An 18,741-nucleotide genomic window follows, 5' to 3' on the forward strand; every position below is an offset into this window, starting at 1 on the left:
AGTTCCCTGTTTTTAGAAAGCTCTGGTAGACCAGATAACTGACTGGCCACTTGCCTTTCCCTTCCCCTGCTTTAATTCCAGCTCTTATGTTTCAAACTCACCAAGGGTGAACCTACGAAACTCTAGGCACCCCACCCTTGACCTCAATAAAAGCAGACCCCTGGGTCCTCTCCCCTACCCCCTGCCCCTGTGTGGCCCTGGGAGGGCCAGGTACCCTCCAGGACCAATGAATAATACATTTATTTTTGAAAGTTCCCTGACGGCTATTGCTGAGGTGTCTTGCAGTCACAATAAGAACCACAAGGGCTGGTCCAGCCACAACATTGGCTCTGGTTGGGGAAATGTCTGCGGGGGTCTCGCCTCAAATAGTACAGGTCCAGGCTGTGCCTCAGGCATTCAGCCCATAGCATCACATCAATAGGATGAGACCAGCTCAAAACAACTTGCTAACATTTATTTAAACTGGAGCTGAAAGAAAGTGACATTCTTCAAACTTGCAAGAGCCATGCCTTCATCGTGCACAGAAATGAGTTTCTCATCCCTCAATGTGGCTCCCATTCCAGGAGCTTCTTGGTTAAAGGGTCTGGACAATGAAGGGCTCCAGCCAGGAGGGTCTTGTGAGCGTGCTTCTGGGAGCATTTGGGGGAAGCAATTTTTTAACGGTTTGTTTGAGGGAGGGGAGGAGCGGGACTAAAATGGACATGCATCTTGCTTTGCAAATGGATAAGGAACCCCCCCTGCTTGGGTTCCCAGGGAGGTCATAGGAAAGGGAAGAATGGTGACTTCTCTGGAAATGAACCACAAAATGGAGAGAGATTCTTGAACCTGTGACTCACCGAGTAATGGCTTTCTTCTCCGAGAAGATCCGCAGGCAGAAATCGGCTGCCTGATGGGGCTCGAAAGTGCTGGGAATCACAGTGTACGCCCCAGGGGGCAGCGAGAACCGGTCAGAGACTTCTCTCAGGTTGATGGACGTCTTGCTTCTGGCCTGGGAGGCGTGGTGTCTGAAGAAGTCTTTGTTCAGGTGTCCATCTTGGCCGGGGCACTGCAGTGAGGAGTAAGGGGGTGGTTTCTTTAGGGAGGGCTGTTGGTCCTGGCTGTTTGGACACAGTGTGAGGACAGGCCATTGAACCTCAGGCGTGAAGCCAAGGAGGAACGGAGTGTAGAACTCAGATGGTGACTCTGAGGAGAAGAATGGCCCCCACCCACCTGGTAAATGGCATAACCGATGGTCAGCATGCTGGCACCAAACCTCTTGAGTTTTCTTCGATCTTTCTGCATCAGGGCTACAAGGAAAGTACATTTCTCCTGCCCCTCATCTTTCTCAGTCAGGGACAATTTTATTTGTGGATTGGTCCAAAAGGTATCTGCCATTTGAAAGAGGAAGATTATTTTCCCTTCCTTAAAAAAAAACAAACAAGAACAACAAAAAACACAAAGCAGGCACTTCCCTGGTGGTCCAGTGGTTAAGCATCTGCCTTCCAATGCAGGGGACTCAGGTTCGATCCCTGGTCGGGGAGCTAAGATCCCACATGCCGCGGAGCATCTAAGCCCGTGTGCTGCAACTACTGAGCCCACGCTCCACAACTAAGACCCGACGCAACCAAATAAATAAATGTAGAAGAAAACCCCACAAAGGACGCATACACACACAGGCACCCCTACCACATCCTCCCAAACCTGAGAAAACAGCTCTTCCCTTTCTGTCCCGACCTCCTCTTGCCCTCCTTTCTGTAATTTCCTGTGAGAACGCAGTGTCCCCTCTTCCATTTCCACCCTCCTTCCAACCACTTCCCACACAGCTTTTTAAAGACATTCTTCTGGGGCTAGTCGGCTACAGTATGCACCATCTTATTTTTCCACTTGGCGTTTAAAGGAGAGTGCAGTGCCCTTGTGGTCGTCCCCCAGCATCCACTTAGTGGTTGCACAATTTGAACAGGATGGACCTCACCCCCAGCTCCAAGGGTGAGTGCTGAGTAATCTGTGCTAGTCCCTCTTGCCACGGAGCATTGGAACAAAGCCCATCAGCTGTAGCATTCACCAGGCAATCTCAGCAGCTCCCAATTAGAGGGACGTTGAGGCCTTTTGTGGAATGACCATTAGGAGCTCTTGCCGTGCGTGTGAGTGAGAGGTCAGGATACTGCTGGCAGCCCTCCTGTGACTATAAAGAAAACCAGACAGAGGAAGAAGTCAACAAAGGGAAGAGGGCAGGACAGAGGATCGCAAACAAACGGGCAGATAGAACCAGGCCTGATGCCCTCCGTCTCCTCTGAACTTTCCAATTACGGAGGACGATACATCCTTTTTATTGATAAACCAGTGTGAGCTGTGCTTTCTATTACTTATAACAGAAAATAACTTAAGTGGTAAAACATGGGCGTTTCCCTGCGCAATTCTTAACTAACTTCCTGTTCAATCTTTGTAGCCCTCTTTTCCTGGTCACCCTTGAAATCCTGCTGTCGACCTTTACTCTTTCCCGAGGGTCCTGGCCCTGACCCACCAATGTCCAGCAAGTGGACTGGACACCTGGGAAAGACAGAGAGAGTGACAGGTGGGCTACCCACCCAGGAAGCTGCGGCAGACGCCAGCTGTGGCGCCTCGCACCCAGCTTCCCTGAGGGACCGCCACCTCTCACTTGGGGACAGTATCCCCCTCCAGGGCGTCAGGAGTGAGGTTGCAGGCCTCTACTTTGTCAAAGTGGGTCTGGAAGTCTCTGAATGCCATCCTGCCACCAAGGGGAGATGCAGCACGTGGCGGGTGATGGTTATGACGTGGTCTATCTGTTCGTTCACTCATCTAACAAACAGCTACAAGGGCCGGCTGCTTCCTCAAGGAGCAGGGAGACCTCAGGTGTGAGAAGATGGAAAATGCACACCAAAAAGTAGAGGAGAAAAAAGTTTAAACGGGCAAAAATACAGGTTGATTATATGTAAGTGCTGCAAGGAAGTTAGACTAGGGTGAGGGGTGAGACTGCAGGCCTGGGGCTACTTTAAACAGGGAGGCCTCTCTGATCAGGTGTGGAGGCCTGAGGCATGGGGGACGGGAAAGGTGGCTCTCTGTGAGCTCCAGGCAGGTAGGGAGCAAGGTCCTGACACAGATACCTTCCTCATGTGCTCACGGAACACCAGGAAGGCCAATGAGGTGGCCCAAGGTGTCAGCAAATGATAAGATCCAAAGATAACGGTGGGTCAGGTTGGTCACCATAAGGCTTTTGACTCGGACAAGATGGAGAGCCCCTGGAAGGTGTTACATGGAGGAGGGATGGGACCCGGGGCTGCTGTGTTGAGAACAGACTTCAGGGGCACAGATGCCACCAGCTAGGAAGTTAGTGCCATCGTCCAGGGAAGAGATGAGGGTGGTTGGTCCAGGCTGGTAGGAGGGAGGTGGTGAGCAGGGATCAGATTTGAGACACAATCTGAAGGTAGATCTTACAGGACCTGCTGACGGACTGGATGTGGGGAAGGGGAGAAGGAGAGGAATCAAGGTTTTGGTTTGAGCAACTGGAAGGAGAGAAATGGGGGGGTGTTGAAGCAAGTTTGGGAGATGTTAACCGAGCTGTCGATTAGACGTTCAAGGGGAGATTTAGCGGGCAGGTGAGTATGCGGGTCTGGAATTCCGGGGAAAGGAACTGGGTGTTATCAGTGCGAAGACAGTCTTTAAACTCCTGAGACAGGATGAGCTGCCCTAAATACGGGGAGCAGATAGCGAGGAGGGGGTCCATGGACTGAGCCCTGGAGCCCTTCAATGCTAACAGGTTAGGGGGTTGGGGAGGGACCGGGACGGGACACTGAGAAGGAGCCCAGGTAGAACCTGGGATCCAGGGAGCATCGTGGCAACTATGTCAAATGCTGCTGACGGATCAAGTCGATCAGATTTAGCAAAGTGAGAGTCCGGGTGTCCTTGGCAAGGGCAGGTTCAGCAGATGGTGGAACATATGCCACAGTTGAGGGTCATCAGGATAGGGAGGGTGGAGAGGAACTGGTGAGTTTTGTGTAGCAAAGAGGAGAGAAAAGGCTTTGTGGTTTCAGTGGGTCAGGAGAAACTTTTTTCCTTTGAAGTAGGCGAAATGATAGCACTGTATTGAGAATGAAAATGATTCAGTGACAGAGAGGAGTTCATAAATGAGAGAGGGGAAAGTTTTAGGAGTATGTCCTGGGAGGGGGGGACGTGAAAGATAAAAGTGGAAAGAGATTGGAAAGGCTTTAATGTCAAGGTTCCCAGAGGAAAGTCTCCAGATTCAGAGTGCTGACAGTTTTAATGCCACGCATTGCCTGGGCCAGTTTCAGCCCCAGGTGTCGGGCGCAGCTCCTTTTGGAAGGGCAGTCATGGTGCAGGGCTGGACCGTGGGCCGTGCACAGGGCACTCCCTTTGCTGGGTCTCTCCCTGTGGGTTTCCTCATTTCCTCTGCCCTGTTTCTCCTTCCTTCTGGGCCTGACTTTCCTTCCACTAGCTTGACTTCAGGTAGCCTCTCAAACCCTGTTCCCACCTCCTGCTCATATTTGGCAATTCGTGGGAGAATCTGAATTCCAGACCTCACCTTTCTTCTGGTTTGCTCTTTTCATGTAACTCATCAACCCTGTACAGTACTCAAAATTCAAGGTCAATGTGTGTCTAATGTCCAATTCAACAGCTTGTCAGTCTCTCAAACACCCTGTATGTTTCCCACAAACTTCTTCTACTTATGAACTCATGGTTCCTGAGACAGATGGCTAGCAGGGCACCAAGCTCATTCACCAGGCGGGGCCCTCCAGCTAGCGGAGGGTGAAAACGGTGGCGTGTCTTAATTCTGGGTCAAGGCTTTTAGGAATTGGGGATATCTTCTCCAAAGGTTTTTTTTTTTCCCCCTCTTCTGCTGGCTTCCTGCAGGTGACTGTGTCACTCCAGGGGATGGTAGAGCCACACGAAGGATGGAGCTTGAGTCCCTAATCGCTGCGTGGAGAGAGCCGCCCACAGAATAGGAATGTCTTCCTGGACGGTTACAATGAGTGAGAAATACACCTGATTGCGTTTGAGTCTATACATTTTGAGTCTATTTGTTACGGCAGCTGGTGCTACCTGGAGTCACTGGAAGTGTGGAACCGCCGTAACGGAATGTAAAATATGTGAGGCCAGCTTAGCATTTGGGCTGGAGGATGCAAGGGAACACTGGAGCTGGAAAATAGATATCCATGTTATTAAGGGCAAAAACACTTGCCACAGTTGTTGTCTGTAAAATATGTAAATATACTGAAGCCAGAACAGATGCCCACTGACGCTGCGCTCGAGGGGAAAAGAAGGGAAGAAACTGGAATATTAATTCCTGTGTGCTAGCTTTTGCATGTTGTATTTAATAAAGTGTTATAAAAAAAAGAGATGAGTTCAGGCTAGAATGGACTGATTTGAGCACGTGAAAGGGAAGAGAGCTAGAAATCCAGAAATTGTGGTCTTGGGACTTCCCTGGTGGTCCAGTGGCTAAGAATCTGCCTTCCATTTTTTTCGGGCAAATATTGATTCTGCTAAAGACCACTAGGTGTCCTCTATTGGTTGTATTACTTAAGAGTTCTATATTCTGAAACACCAAAACTGTCTTCTTTGAAATTATTCATTTATACTCTCTTAGAATCACCTAATTGCTTGGCTATCTATGTCTAGATAAAATAGACGACAATGAATATTCAATATGTAAAGATTATTTCTCTTTATCTATACTTTCTCCTCAGGTTAAAGAAAGAGTTTGTTAAGTTCATTCTCTAAAAAATCATTTTTATTCCAAGAGAATTGTTTTCAATATTATACTGTGTGGTTTTTTAAGATGGTATTTTAACAGACACCCTGAAGTTCTAATGTACGGTGTAATGAGTTCTATTTGGACAGGCAGTATTATTAAGTCAAGACAATTAAAAAGAGATTGACAAAGTATGTGTGGGTGTATGTGTGTGTGCGCGTGTGTGTTAGGGGTAAGATATATAATTTTATGAATGCTTTTTGGTTAGTGCATTGCAGCAGATCTATATAATCCTGATGCTTTTGACATGGAGATGTCAGTTTAACGCTAAAATATAAGATCAAATTTGAAAAAAAAAAAAAAAAAGAATCCGCCTTCCAACGCAGGGGACGCGGGTTTGATCCCTGGCTGGGGAACTACGATTCCACGTGCCGTGGGGCAACTAAGCCCACGTGCCACAGAAGAGCCCGCGTGCCACAACGAAAGATCCCTCATGCTGCAATTAAGACCCGACGCAGCCAAAAATAAAAAGATTTAAAAAGTATGTATTTCTTAAAAAAAAAAGAGAGAGAATTTGTGGTCTTGCAGGGCTGGATGCACCAACTCTTTCTGGACCCGATGGGAAGAAATAAGATTGAAAAAAGCCTCCAGAGATGAAGGCCCATTAAAGTTTTCAGTTAAACAGAGATTCAGCCCTGTGGAAAGTCCAGGTTAGGAATGTTTCCTTCCCACTTAGGTCTGTATTTTTAGATGCTCTCAGGTAGAAGCTTTCAAGGGTCCCTGTGACCAAGCTGGGCACGGATGGAGTGTACCTGTGAGCGTCAGGGCTGCTTGTCTTCGAATTCACGTGCAAGCGGGGATGATGGCGTGCTCAGAGGAAGGAGGTTGGGCCGGAGACCAGAGGCTCAGCCCCATGTTTTCTGGATCGCACTAACTCCCCTGGGCCTCTTAAACCTGTAGATACGGTGAGTCCCCCAAACGTGACATTACATTCTCTGCCAACCTGGGTTTTGAGACAAATGGATTTGATTTACCAATAAAATAAAAGAAAATAGAAGAGAAAAAGCAGCGTTTCTTACACCTAAGGGCACTGAGACACGCCCCACACCTGTGATGGAGTTAATACAGAAAGGAAAACAGAGACAAACACCGTACCAGAACTCCCCATCGTCCAGAGCAGCGTGACACAGGCGCTTTTGCTCGGCTGGGCCAACGGAATGCCGCTCAGAAGAACCAGGGGTGAACAAAGCCAGCGTTAGGTACAAGGTCGCGGACAGCAGTGGGAATGACACTGGCCTTGGGGTGGGACCTGCCCCTCCCTAGGAACCAGGGTCCACGTTATGTGGGGAATTGATCCTGATCGGGGGCCCTGGAAATGTGCCGGGGGGTGGAGAGGCTGGGGGGAAAGTATATCTCCAAGCGCAGCTGATGCAAAAAGGCCCTCAGGACCACTGGACCCTCCTCCACGGAAGAGTCTCCTGGGGCCGTCACAGGGAGTTGAACATGAACAGGGCGGCAGAAGGGGCCCAACGAGAAGCCACAGCGGGCTGAGATGTGGGGCCTGGGACACTCCTTCTACCTCTCCCCTTGGTCTACAAGCTGACGCTTTGAAGAGTGGTGATAGTACCTCACGTTCACCCGTGCTTGACATTAAACATACCAAGTAGCTTCTTTTTTTTTTTAAATTAATTAATTAATTAATTAATTATGGCTGTGTTGGGTCTTCGTTTCTGTGTGAGGGCTTTCTCTAGTTGTGGCGAGCGGGGGCCACTCTTCATCGCGGTGCACGGGCCTCTCACTATCGTGGCCTCTCTTGTTGCGGAACACAGGCTCCAGACGCGCAGGCTCAGTAGTTGTGGCTCACGGGCCTAGTTGCTCTGCGGCATGTGGGACCTCCCCGGACCAGGGCTCGAACCCGTGTCCCCTGCGTTGGCAGGCAGATTCTCAACCACTGCGCCACCAGGGAAGTCCCCAAGTAGCTTCTTTACAAGACCGCGCTAGGAGGCCAGGTGAGCTTCTGCCAGGTAGACGAGCCCGCCTATGGGCAAGAAGGCTCAGGTGCACAGCGCCCATTGTCCTGCAGACTCAGGAGTTCCACCTCCAGGTCCACGGAGTTTCTGTGACCCCCATGACCACCTCTAAATAGTTCAAACTGAGTCACCCCCACTGTGGTGCTGTAAGTGGTGTGTCTACCTCACCTACACCCTGTAGACCTTGTCTTGGATGGGGGCGGGGAGGACTCAGGTAGAACAACTCTCCAGTCCGGGGAAGAGCAGTACCCAGGGCCAATATCTTTTAAGTGGCCCTCCCCAGACACCTTGTGGGCCTAGGGGAGTAAGCAGCCCTTTCAGCCCTGTTCTCACAGCAGGCAGGGTCAGGGTCAGGGTCAGGGATCGGCTTGTGGACCAGCCCCCCCTCACCCCGAGGCCGAGTGGGAGAGAAGGCAAGCTTGTGTCCAGCCTCGAGCCAGGGAAAATGCACTTCCTTTATTTCTCCCTCTGCATGTTTCCCAGGAGGGGGAAAAAGGGTTCGGCCCTTTTACACACGGCGTTCCCTGAACCGAGAGACTCAGAATCTATTCACCGTAGGAAGCAGTCTCATTAATGTGGGTTTATCTCTTTCTCTCCATTTCCAACTGGAGAGGGAGGCTGATCTCTTCCCTCCTTTGATGGGTCTGAGGAGACAGAAGCCCAGCGGACGACAGGGATGGTGGCACAAGCCCAGCGATGGGGCTGACAGGCAGGCCGGGAGGTCTGATTAATGAAGCCCCCAGCACACCGACGGGCGGGGGGTGGTGCCTCTGTGGGAGCCGAGGACAAACACCACTCAGTTTCACTGAAGCTCTAGACTCGCTACCGGGCTCCCTGGAGCCCCCCAAGCTGTGGGTGGGCAGGAGTGGGGACGGGTTAGGGGGCCCTGCCTGAGCCAGAACACCCCCCAATCCCAGTCACCTAGGCTGTTTCCCGGGGAACGAGGAGGGGACACATACAAGACAGGCAGCCCTTTCTTTATAATTGGGGGCCGTATAAATAGCCCAGGTGGCTGCTCTGTGATGGGTGAATTTCCCGCTCCACTTCCTCTGTGTCACTGGGGGCCACCGGGCCTCTGGCCAATGGTCAGTGACCACGGGAGAGAACACTTTAGCAACCTGCTTGGCAATGTTTCAGGGATTCTCACACCTGAAGTACTCATTGCCATGCCACCTGCACCCAACACACACACACACACACACACACACAGACACACACACACACACACAGGAGCTCTTCATCACTGGGATGAAGCCTTCACCATATCGTGGGATATAAAGTTCCCATGGGAGGTAATACAGTCACTGACATAATACAATTACGTGAAAGGTAAAGGGCACAGTGAGTCTTCAAGTTTGAGGGCATGGAGGGCCCGAGGGCAGAAGTAAGGTCCGGAAGCGGGACAGGACCCTCCCTGAACAGGAGCCAGGAGAGAACCGTAGTCATGCTGCTCCCCCATCACACGTGCACAAGCCAGCCCTGGCCTCGTGCCCTGTGAGCTGTAGGAAGGTGGGGATCGGTCAGAAGGATGGGGCGGGGACTGACCTGTCGCTCCAGGACCCGGTCCACTCAACTTGGCCCCAAGGGTTCCGGACTCTGATGAGCTCTATTTTCTGGCCTCGGAAGCTTACCTAAAAGGGAAATGTGAGAATGCTAAATCCATCTGTGAGCTCCAGGGTGGGTTCGCTCCGGCTGAGGCTGGCTTTTCTGAAAGCCTGTTGACACCCTAAGGACATGTCAAAACTCATCAGTTGTTAACTAGCTCTCAAAATTTCCTAATTCCTATTGAACGCGATGTTATATTAATCACCCCAGAATGGTGATGTCGCATGTGGGAAACAAAGTGGAGTTGTAATTAACAAGAAGTGAGTCCACAGGAATCTTCAAACGGGTGAGTTTTCTCTCTAGACTGGAACCCCCCAGAGGCAGAGGCCAAGTCTTATTTATCGTGTATCTTCAGCATCCGGCAGTCAGTGGGTCTAACACTGAGTTTTCTTCATCCTTAGCATCTGACTCCCAGATGATCAGAATATAAGCCCATGCTGGGAGTTGAAACAACCGCAATAAACAAAAACCCACTTCTAAAAGTCTTCTAAATCTGATATTCTCCCCCTTTCAGGTGTCACATGAGGGTCTCTGCTGCCACACTGAGAGCCCTTGAGCCAGTACAGAAAGAGGACTCAGCCCTCAGGCTCTGCCCAGAGCACCAATGCATAGAGAGGTTCTGGGGCTGGAAGGGTGAGAGTAAAAGACTTCGATTCATCAATGATCCAGGAATTTCAGTTCTCAGAACGCTTTATCCTCATACCTTTGGCATCAATGTTCTCTTTTTACGTGCAAAATCATTTAAGTTAAGTATGACCTCTCCAGAGTCCAAGTTCACCATGAAAGAGGTTCATTCATTGAAATGGGTGGGGAGGTGAATTCCTTACAGGCGGAGAGGAAGCAAACGCAATTGAACAGAGTGTCATACGATGGGAAGGTTTCTGCCATCGCTGGGAATAACATTTAGAAGATCTGACGTCAGGAACCACAGGCCTGCTCAAGTGAGTGGCTGGAAGCGTGTGTGGACAGGGAGGGGGGCGGAGGGAGCCAACTCTCCAAAGAGTCCAGCTGCATCTCCCGCTTGGGCACGTTGCTCACGCCGCCCGCTGGGGGGCAGGGCCAGGCTCCCGCTGCACCCCGTGTGCTCCCCATTCATTTGGAGCACGGCAGCCACTGGAGGAGACCGGAGGCGCCCGGGTCCCCTACCGACTGGGTTTGAGATTCACCCAAGGGGGGCCACGGAGGGAAACCCTTTGGACTTCACTGAACTTGACCCTGCAAGGGCGCTCCCCTCTGCTTCTCATCTCACTTTCTCCCCTCCTCTTTCCCGTGCATTCCTCCAAACAAAGCACTCGCCGGAAGTCACAGTGGTGCCATGTGGGGGTCTGGGTGCCCCCCCTCACCGCCCCGGGGATTAGTTCCAGCCTGAACTACAGCTGCAGAGAATAGGACTTGTGCTGGTTAATTTTATGCGTCAACTTGACTGGACCATGGCGTGCCTAGATGTTTGGTTATGCATTATTCTGGGTGTGTCTGTGAGGGTGTTTCTGGATGAGATGTGCTTCTGAACTGGTAGACTGAGTACAGCAGATGGCCTTCCCCATTGTGCGTGGGCCCCATCTCATCAGCTGAAGGTCCAAAAAGAACAAAAAGGCAAAGGAAGGGAGAATGTGCCCTCTCTGCCTGACTGCTGAGCTGGGACTTTGGTCCTTTTCTGCTCTTGGGCTGGGACTTACTGGTTCTCCTGGTTCTTAGGCTCTTGGGTTTGGACTGGACCTACACCACTGGCTCCAGCTTGTGGATAGCAGGGCTTTTCAGCCTCTATAACCAGGTGAGCAATTCCGACTACTAAGTCTCTTCATATACAGATTTAGCCTATGGGTGCTGTTTCTCTGGGGAACCCTGACTATGACAGGACTGATGTAGAATCAGGGAAGAAAAGAACAGAAAAAACAAAGACCAGGGTCTCGCAGCTGCTGACCAAGTTTATACTGTGCCGGCCTCACAGGTCTCTCTCTCTCTCTCCTGTTTGCTGTTTTGAATTCCAGCCTTTCTTCTTTGGATGAGACATCCTCTGTCATGTCCGAAAGTGCAGTTTAAACTGCAATGCGCTATATAGGTTTACGAAGTCTGTCCCCATACCCTGTCAACAGGGGTCCCTGTCGCCTACCTGGTCAACGCCCATCACTGTGTAGGCATGACCCCTAATGAGACCAAAAGGTGTCCGGGCTTCAGATTCTGCAGCATTTCTGATCTAAAACAAAAAAGGAGCAGTATCTATGTCAAACCTTCCCCAGCTGGCCAGACACAGCTCCATGTCTGGCTCAGTCCCTCCTGCCCCCTCAGGTGAGGGCCCTGTGAGTGGGCATATAAAATGGGTACACGGGAACCCCCCTAAGTGGTTAGCAGTGACATACAGCAATTCCCAGCCTCTTCCCAGGGTGGAGGTCCCTCATTCTCTGCTTGGACTTCACTGAAGAGTTTACATTCTTGCCCCCAAACAGAAAAACTTGACCTTTCCCACCGTGTAGCAATAGCAAGGAACAGACACCAAAGAGGCAGTAAGAAGCATAAAACCATATGACATGCAATTCTATGTCACAAACTTGAAAAAGTAGAGGAAATTTACTAGCAAAGGATAAATTCCCCAGGTTAATCCAAGAGGAAATAGAAAAGTTGAATAGGCTTCAAAAAATAGATGAGGTAAAATTACATGTGTGTGTTTGTATGCATAGAGAAATTAGAAAAAATGCTGTTCTGTTTCTATCCACGGATATATTTTTTCATGATCTATGAAGTGAAAGAGACAAGTTTCAAGAAAGTGTATAGTAAGATTCCATTCAGTAAACACCGCCCCCGAGTCTGTGCATATACGCGCGTGCCTGTTGCACGAGCGAGGACAGAGGCTTGACGGGCACCCGACAGGCGTCCCGGCGTGGACGGGGGAGGGAGATAGAGTTTTGCCCTGTTCATCATCTCAGGATTCTTCCACCTGATACAGCAAGGGCGTCTTACCTCTGCAACTGGAAAACCATTCAACACAAACGTTTGTTTTAATTAAAATAAATAAGCATTGCCCCCGCCCCCCTGCAAGGTATGCCTCTTCCGTGGGCAGCCCGGCATCTGAGCCTAGAACAGTGCCTGGGATGCCGCCAGCCAGCGACTTACGTCAATGGAGCAGCCCACCAGAGAGCCCCTCTTCAAGGCCTTGTCTAGAATCTCATAGAAGTTCCCGGGAGCCTCCTTGGTTGTGAAGGTCTCTGCCACGGCCCCGGTGAAGTCCTCCACGGCCTCGATGGCGCTGCCCCCGTTCAGAGCCTCGTAGCTCCCGTTCAGCCTGTGAGGGCGGCAAGAAAGCCTGGCAACGGCTGCAGGGAACAAGGACCGCCACCAGGTGGCGCCCCTCAGCCAGAGTTTTTCTACCTTTTCTAACCGAGAACCACCTCCCGAGGCTCGCCCAGGCTGGGGATGTGGAAGAACGTGGGAAGCAGGGATGGGGTTTACTTGGAGCTCTGAGGAAACCAGAGATGCTGAGAACTCTGTGAGAGAGGCAGTGGGTGTGGTGGTAAGGAGACAGGCGGGGACCTGGGACCCTTGGCTGGGACCTGGGACCCTTGGCTGCTGGGCCGCCGTGCTGGCACCTGGACACACCTCTCCTTGAGCAACAAAATACAAAGAAACTGTATGGGGCTAAAAATAACCACGTGCATGCGCAGTTGAGACAAATTCTGGACAAACGAGACCAAGAGAAATACCCAACTGCCACTTTTGAAGAGCCGCGAGCAAAAGCAGGGTACTGCGCACGCGCCCTGCACGCGACACCACCTAAGAGGTGGGCAAAACACCTAAGCCACCCCTCTGGCCCGATCCCTGGACGCAGCCCTACCCTCACCCCGTATAAGGAACAAGCTCGCCGCCCCATCCCCCCAGGGAAAAGCAAGCAAGGGGGCAGGTTGCTTGTTCTCGCTCCCCCCCTGCTGCAGCAGGGGCCCCCCTAAAGCCTTGCCTGACTTTCCTGTCTGGCCTCTGATCAATTTCTATTGATTAAGGAGGCCAAGAACCCTGGTCCCCGACAGACTGCAGGTCCAAGAGCCGGTTCCCCCCGCTTACAAGCTGAGGGAATGCTGGACCAACTCACTCTGCGCTTCAGTTTCCTAATTTTCGAAATGGGGTTGCACTCTTCCTCCTAGGGCTGCTGTGAGGTTTAAATGAGCCTCCTTCTCTCGCCTCACGTGGAATGGGGCCTGAGCATGAAGCTGTTAGTTGTATGAGACCGAGAGGGAGATGGAGGCGTTTCTCTTGCTTCCTGGACCCATGTAGTCCCAGCCGCTTTTCTCTCTTCAGCTCTTTGATTAATACGGTTGTACATTAACATCTTACGTCGGTGTGGTGCATTTGTTACAGTGACTGAACCAGTACGTCATTGTTACTAAAGTTCATACCATATTCACACTTCCTTAGTTTTCACCTAACGCGCTTTTTCTGTTGGAAGATCCCACGCGGGATCCCACATCATCACACTTAGTCAAGTCACCTTAGGCTCCTCTGGCCCGTGACAGTTGCTCAGGCTCTCCTTGTTTTTGATGACCTGGGCAGTTTTGAGGCACTGCCGGTGTTCTGTAGAATGTTCCTCAGTTGGGATCTGTCTACTGGTTTTCTCATGCGTAGACTGGGGTGACAGGTTTGGGGGAAGAAGACCACTGGGGTGAAGTACCATTCTCATCACGTCGTATCGAGCATACCTCGTGTCTTCATGACTTGTCACTGTTGATGTCGCCTTGATCACGGGCTGAGGTCTCCTGTCTGTCATGTTTCTCCTCTGTGAACTTACTCTGCCCCCACCCCCCATTACTGTCCTCTTCGGAAGGACTTAGGAGTGGGGGTCATGCTTCACCTTCTTGAGGGCAGAGAGTCTACATAAGTTCCCCGGAATTCTTCTATGTGGCAGATTTGTCTCTTCTCCTCCATTTATTTATTCAATAATTTATTTACATCAGTATGGACTCACGAATATTAATTTTATACTTTGATTTATAATTCAATGCCATTTTACTTATTTTGTTGCTCTTATTGTTCCAGCTTTGGCTACTTTCGGTTCCTTCAGTTGGCTCCTGTGTCCCTTTGACATAACTCCATCAGTGTGTGTGTGTGTGTGTGTGTGTGTGTGTGTACGTTTAAAGCATACACACACACATTCACTTCCCGACACTGCAAGATACTCTAGGCTCCTCTTCTGTATTTCTTGCTCCAGTTCTACAATCAGCCTTATCTCCAAGGAGCCCTGGTTCCTTTGATTGGAGAATGGTGTTAGAAACCAAGACCTGAGAAGCAGGAGTGCTTGTTGCTATGGGATTGTCGTTGCTTCTAGGCCGTCTCAGCTGATAAACAAGGAAATAATACCTGTGTACTAACCCATGAGTGACACATATACTCATCAATGTGTAACCATCTCTATTCGACTAAACCTGAGTTCATACTGATGTCCCCAACTCTGACCCACTACCACTTATATCATTCTAGCCTCCTCCACCAGGCTTCTTTGTAACCTCTCACTCCAACAATGAGAAACCTGGCTTCCACCATCTGCCACCCATTTACTTAATTGTTCAATTCAGTAGATATGTATAATCGTATCAGAATTGTTGTCCTGTACCCCATGAGAAACAACTTTACCAGCTAGTGTACAGTGCTTGTGTACAGTCTCTCTGTCATTCTTTCTTTCTTTCTTTCTTTTTTGCCACGCGGCATGTGGGATCTTAGTTCCCCCACCAGGGATGGTACCCTCGCCCCCTGTATTAGGAAGTGCAGAGTCTTAACCACTGGACAACCAGGAAAGTCCCAATCCCTCTGGCTTTCAACCTCACAGACTGCACTCATTTCCAGAGTTACTTAGGTCAGTGCCTTTCTCGCCTACACCTTCAATGAGTTTGTTTCATAGACTTGTAATACTATTGGATTGTTTTGTCACAGGCTGCTTTTCATACTGGGATTCCTTTATCCTCCTAGATGATTTTTAAGTTCATATATATTAAGGTTCACTCTTTGTGCTGTAAAGTTCTGTGGGTCTGATAAATGCATGGTGTCATATATTCACCATTACAGTATCATACAGAATAGTTTCATTGCCCTAAAAAAAACCTCTGTGCTCTACATATTCATCTTTCCTTCCCTCCTGCCTTCCCCTCAAAGCCCCAACAACCACTGATCTTTTTTTTTTATGTCTGAAACACTCCTTTATTACAGTTATTCTTCTTATTGCCTTGTTCCAACTACAAATAAGCTTTCCTCTAGCCAGATTCTCCTTTTTTTTTTTAAACATCTTTATTGGAGTATAATTGCTTTACAATGGTGTGTTAGTTTCTGCTGTATAACAGAGTGAGTCAGCTATACGTATACATATATCCCCATATCTACCCCCTCTTGCGTCTCCCTCCTTCCCACCCTCCCTATCCCACCCCTCTAGGTGATCACAAAGCACCGAGCTGATCTCCCTGTGCCACGCGGCTGATTCCCACTAGCTAACTATTTTACATTTGGTAGTGTATATATGTCCATGCCACTCTCTCACTTTGTCACAGATTACCCTTCCCCCTCCCCATGTCCTCAAATCCATTCTCTACATCTGCGTCTTTATTCCTGTCCTGCCCCTAGGTTCATTACAACCTTTTTTTTTTTTTTTAGATTCCATATATATGTGTTAGCATACAGTATTTGTTTTTCTTTCTGACTTACTTCACTCTATATGACAGACTCTAGGTCCATCCACCTCACTACAAATAACTCAATTTCGTTTCTTTTTATGGTTGAGTAATATTCCATTGTATATATGTGCCACATCTTCTTTATCCATTCATCTGTCCATGGACACTTAGGTTGCTTCCATGTCCTGGCTATTGTAAATAGTGCTGCAATGGACATTGTGGTACATGACTCTTTTTGAATTATGGTTTTCTCAGGGTATATGCCCAGTAGTGGGATTGCTGGGTCGTATGGTAGTTCTATTTTTAGTTTATTGAGGAACCTCCATACTGTTCTCCATAGTGGCTGTATCAATTTACATTCCCACCAACAGTGCAAGAGGGTTCCCTTTTCTCTACACCCTCTCCAGCATTTATTGTTTGTAGATTTTTTCATGATGGCCATTCTGACCGGTATGAGGTCAGTATAGTTATTTTCACAATGTTGATTCTTCCAATCCAAGAACATGGTATATCTCTCCATCTGTTTGAATCATCTTTAATTTCTTTCATCAGTGTCTTACAGTTTTCTGCATACAGGTCTTTTGTCTCCTTAGGTAGGTTTATTCCTATGTATTTTATTCTTTTTGTTGCAGTGGTAAATGGGAGTGTTTCCTTAATTTCTCTTTAAGATTTTTCATCATTAGTGTATAGGAATGCAAGAGATTTCTGTGCATTAATTCGTATCCTGCTACTTTACCAGCTTCATTGATTAGCTCTAGTAGTTTTCTGGTAACATCTTTAGGATTCTCTATGTATAGTATCATGTCATCTGCAAACAATGACAGTTTTACTCTTCTTTTGTGATTTGGATTCCTTTTATTTCTTTTTCTTCTCTGATTACTGTGGCTAAAATTTCCAAAACTATGTTGAATAATAGTGGTGAGAGTGGGCAACCTTGTCTTGTTCCTGATCTTAGTGGAAACGGTTTCAGTTTTTCACCATTGAGAACGATGTTGGCTGTGGGTTTGTCATATATGGCCTTTATTATGTTGAGGTAAGTCCCCTCTATGCCTACTTTCTGGAGGGTTCTTTATCATAAATGGATGTTGAATTTTGTCAAAAGCTTTTTCTGCATCTACTGAGATGATCATATGGTTTTTCTCCTTCAATTTGTTAATATGGTGTATCACATTGATTGATTTGCATATATTGAAGAATCCTTGCATTCCTGGGATAAACCCCACTTGATCATGGTGTATGATCCTTTTAATGTGCTGTTGGATTCTGTTTGCTAGTATTTAGTTGAGGATTTTTGCATCTATGATCATCAGTGATATTGGCCTGTAGTTTTCTTTTTTTGTGACATTTTGTCTGGTTTTGGTATCAGGGTGATGGTGGACTCATAGAATGAGTTTGGGAGTGTTCCTCCCTCTGCTATACTTTGGAAGAGTTTGAGAAGGATAGGTGTTAGCTCTTCTCTTAATGTTTGATAGAATTCACCTGTGAAGCCATCTGGTCCTGGGCTTTTGTTTGTTGGAAGATTTTTAATCACAGTTTCAATTTCAGTGCTTGTGATTGGTCTGTTTCTATTACCACTGATCTTTTTACCATCTCCATAGGTTTGCCTTTTCAAGAATGTCATATCGTTGGAATTATCTAGTATGCAGCCTTTTCAGATTGGCTTCTTTCATTTAGCAATATGCATTTAACATTCATCCATATCTTTTCATGCTTGACAGCTCATTTTTTTTAATCACTGAAGAATGTTCCATTGCCTGAATGTACCACAGTTTGTTTATCCATTCATCTTGAAGCACATCTAGGTTGCTTCCAGTTTCTGGATCTCATTTACCAAAGAGTATCATTGCTGGATCTTTTGGTAAGATGATGTTTAGTTTTGTAAGAGACTGCCAACTTGTCTTCCGAAATGGCTGACCTTGCATCCTCACCAGCAAGGCATGAGAGTTCCTCTTACTCCACAGCCCTGTCAGCAGTTGGTATTGTAGGTACGTAGTGATATTTCATCGTTGTCTTAATTTGCAATTTCCTAATGACAAATGATGTTGAGCATCTTTCCATACGCTTATTTGCATCTGTACATCTGTTTTGGTCAGGTGTCCTCCCAACCACTTTTGGCCTCTTTTAATGACAAAAAAACCCAAAGATTTTCTTTTTAGGAAACCTATTCTTTACTCTCCTTTCTGAGGCAGAGGGCTTACTCTTCTTATCCCATTGAGTGCCAGTGGCTGGAGTTCCTGGCCCAAGCCTTTTGCACAGCTGCAGGGAGAGGACTGCCCTGTGCTGGGCTCACCGAGAATAAAGCTGCCCCCTGCCCAGCTGGCCTTGGAGAGGATCCCCCCAGCCAGGCGCCTGGATGGGAGGACTCAATGAGAGCCAATACTAGGTTCCCCGCTGTGCCTGTCAGCAGTGCCCCTTTGCCCACCTCAAGCCTGTCTGGTGTCACTGAGGGTGTTTGCACTGACCTGGGTGGGGCTGGGGTGAGGCGGCCACCTCTGGTTCTTCTTTGATGGCTTTAATTCTGTCCTGATGACTTCAAGGATTGACCTAACTCCAGTTTGCCTTCACATTTTTTTGCCACTTGTAAGCCTGACCTGGAGGTAGAAGCACTACCATCCTTCCTGGTTCCTGTCTCTGAGAACAGGATTCCCCTTGGCTTGAAGATCTAGGCCCAAAAGGGACTCCTGGGGTAGCTCTGCTGTCATCTGAGCACAGAAGTCAGGCTGCTGTGGCCTGTCACTGACAAGCTGGTGGCTGGAAGTCG

The 18,741-nt window shown here is 48.6% G+C and overlaps 1 protein-coding gene across 1 annotated transcript in view; it reads right to left on the bottom strand.

Annotated features, from left to right (window-relative positions):
• The window catches only part of CAPN9 (calpain 9), a 44,403-nt gene that overhangs the window by 11,679 nt on the left and 13,983 nt on the right, over positions 1-18,741 (bottom strand). The window contains 6 exon segments of the mRNA XM_036828087.1: positions 837-1,045; positions 1,210-1,367; positions 2,565-2,725; positions 9,280-9,365; positions 11,450-11,533; positions 12,448-12,616. Of these exon segments, the coding sequence (XP_036683982.1) occupies positions 837-1,045; positions 1,210-1,367; positions 2,565-2,725; positions 9,280-9,365; positions 11,450-11,533; positions 12,448-12,616 (867 nt within the window).

Source organism: Balaenoptera musculus, chromosome 16, assembly GCF_009873245.2.
Source record: "Balaenoptera musculus isolate JJ_BM4_2016_0621 chromosome 16, mBalMus1.pri.v3, whole genome shotgun sequence".
Classification (NCBI taxonomy): Eukaryota; Metazoa; Chordata; class Mammalia; order Artiodactyla; family Balaenopteridae; genus Balaenoptera; species Balaenoptera musculus.